Source organism: Cyprinodon variegatus, unplaced genomic scaffold (assembly GCF_000732505.1).
Source record: "Cyprinodon variegatus isolate N-32 unplaced genomic scaffold, C_variegatus-1.0 Scaffold1495, whole genome shotgun sequence".
NCBI classification, from domain to species: domain Eukaryota; kingdom Metazoa; phylum Chordata; class Actinopteri; order Cyprinodontiformes; family Cyprinodontidae; genus Cyprinodon; species Cyprinodon variegatus.
In genome coordinates this window covers 49,516-50,706 of record NW_015151948.1, presented here as the reverse complement: position 1 = coordinate 50,706, position 1,191 = coordinate 49,516, and the positions used below count along the sequence as shown (strand labels likewise).

Below are 1,191 nucleotides of genomic sequence, written 5' to 3'. Positions count from 1 at the left end.
CCTGTCTGTCCGCCTGTCTGTCTGTCTGCGGCTGTTAAGCTAACAGGTTTGTTTATTTTCCAGGAGACCAAACCGTCCAGTCAGGATGGAGGAGACAAGAAGGATGGAGAGTATATCAAACTAAAAGTGATTGGTCAGGTAGGTTCATCACATTTATTAGCAGCACAATGGGCTCTAATTTATTTATTTCATCTATTTTCTATGTCAACAAAGAGAAAAATGGCTCTAAAAGCTATTTTCATCATGAAAAGCAGCTTCTTGTTTGAATTTTCATTAAAAAACAGGAAAATATTTGAGCCTAAATCACAATAAATGACTTTTATCGATCAATATCTGATCTTTTTTTAGGTAATTGATTGATAATAATCCTTTAATGAGCCCAAAGGTCACCTCTGTTATTATAAAGCAGGAGTTTTTTCACCAAACCATCTCCATATGAGCTCCTTATTACTGTTTTTCTGCAACAGCAAAAAATAAAAGGGAAATTCAGGCCTCCTGATTTAGAGAAAATCAAATTTTGTATAAATTTCCAGATTAAAAATGAATTTTGAACTAAATATTGTATCCAAAATGTATTTTGAATATATTATATGAACTCTTTCTTATTAAACAGGATGTTTTCTACCTTAATTTGCAGCAAAGAGCATTCAGCCTTTTTAAATGTAAATATAGTTAAAATCTTTAAATTATTTCCCTTTAATCTCTTTATTATGGACGGGATTTTCCTTGTGCTAATAGAGCGGATCCTCATGTGTCACATCAGATAATTTATCTATAATCTGGCAGTTAAATTAATTTATTATTGTCAGATTTGTATGATGTTGCAGAGAAAACAAGCAAAGACGGTTTTCCTGCAGATCTTTAAAAAGTCTTAAAAGGGATATAAAAAATAAGGCCTTAATTGGTTTAAAATGTCTTCAGTCAGTCTTTCATAGGTCTTAAAATTGTCACCGAGTCATAAATAGGATTTTATTTTTGTGATCCAGATTAGGGCTGGACGATATAGAAAAAAAGCTTATTGATTAAAAAAAAAAGAAATGCATATTGATCGTTATGGATAATTATTGGAAAGATTTGAAACCATATTTTATGTGCAGCTTTGCCTTGACTTTTTATGATATTGCTAAATTATTTAATTTTAATAAAGAACACAAACACAGACTTCCAATTAAATCTTTATTTAACCAACTT

At 30.6% G+C, this 1,191-nt stretch overlaps 1 protein-coding gene across 2 annotated transcripts in view; it reads left to right on the top strand.

Moving 5' to 3' along the window:
* Positions 1–1,191, top strand: part of sumo1 (small ubiquitin-like modifier 1) — a 5,556-nt gene that overhangs the window by 951 nt on the left and 3,414 nt on the right. Inside the window, exon 2 of one of the 2 annotated variants that reach the window (XM_015403414.1) lies at positions 64–138. The exons of the other annotated variant lie outside the window; for it this stretch is intronic. Coding sequence (XP_015258900.1) covers positions 64–138 — 75 coding nt within the window. The remainder of the gene's footprint in view (positions 1–63; positions 139–1,191) is intronic. 2 annotated transcript variants of the gene reach the window in all.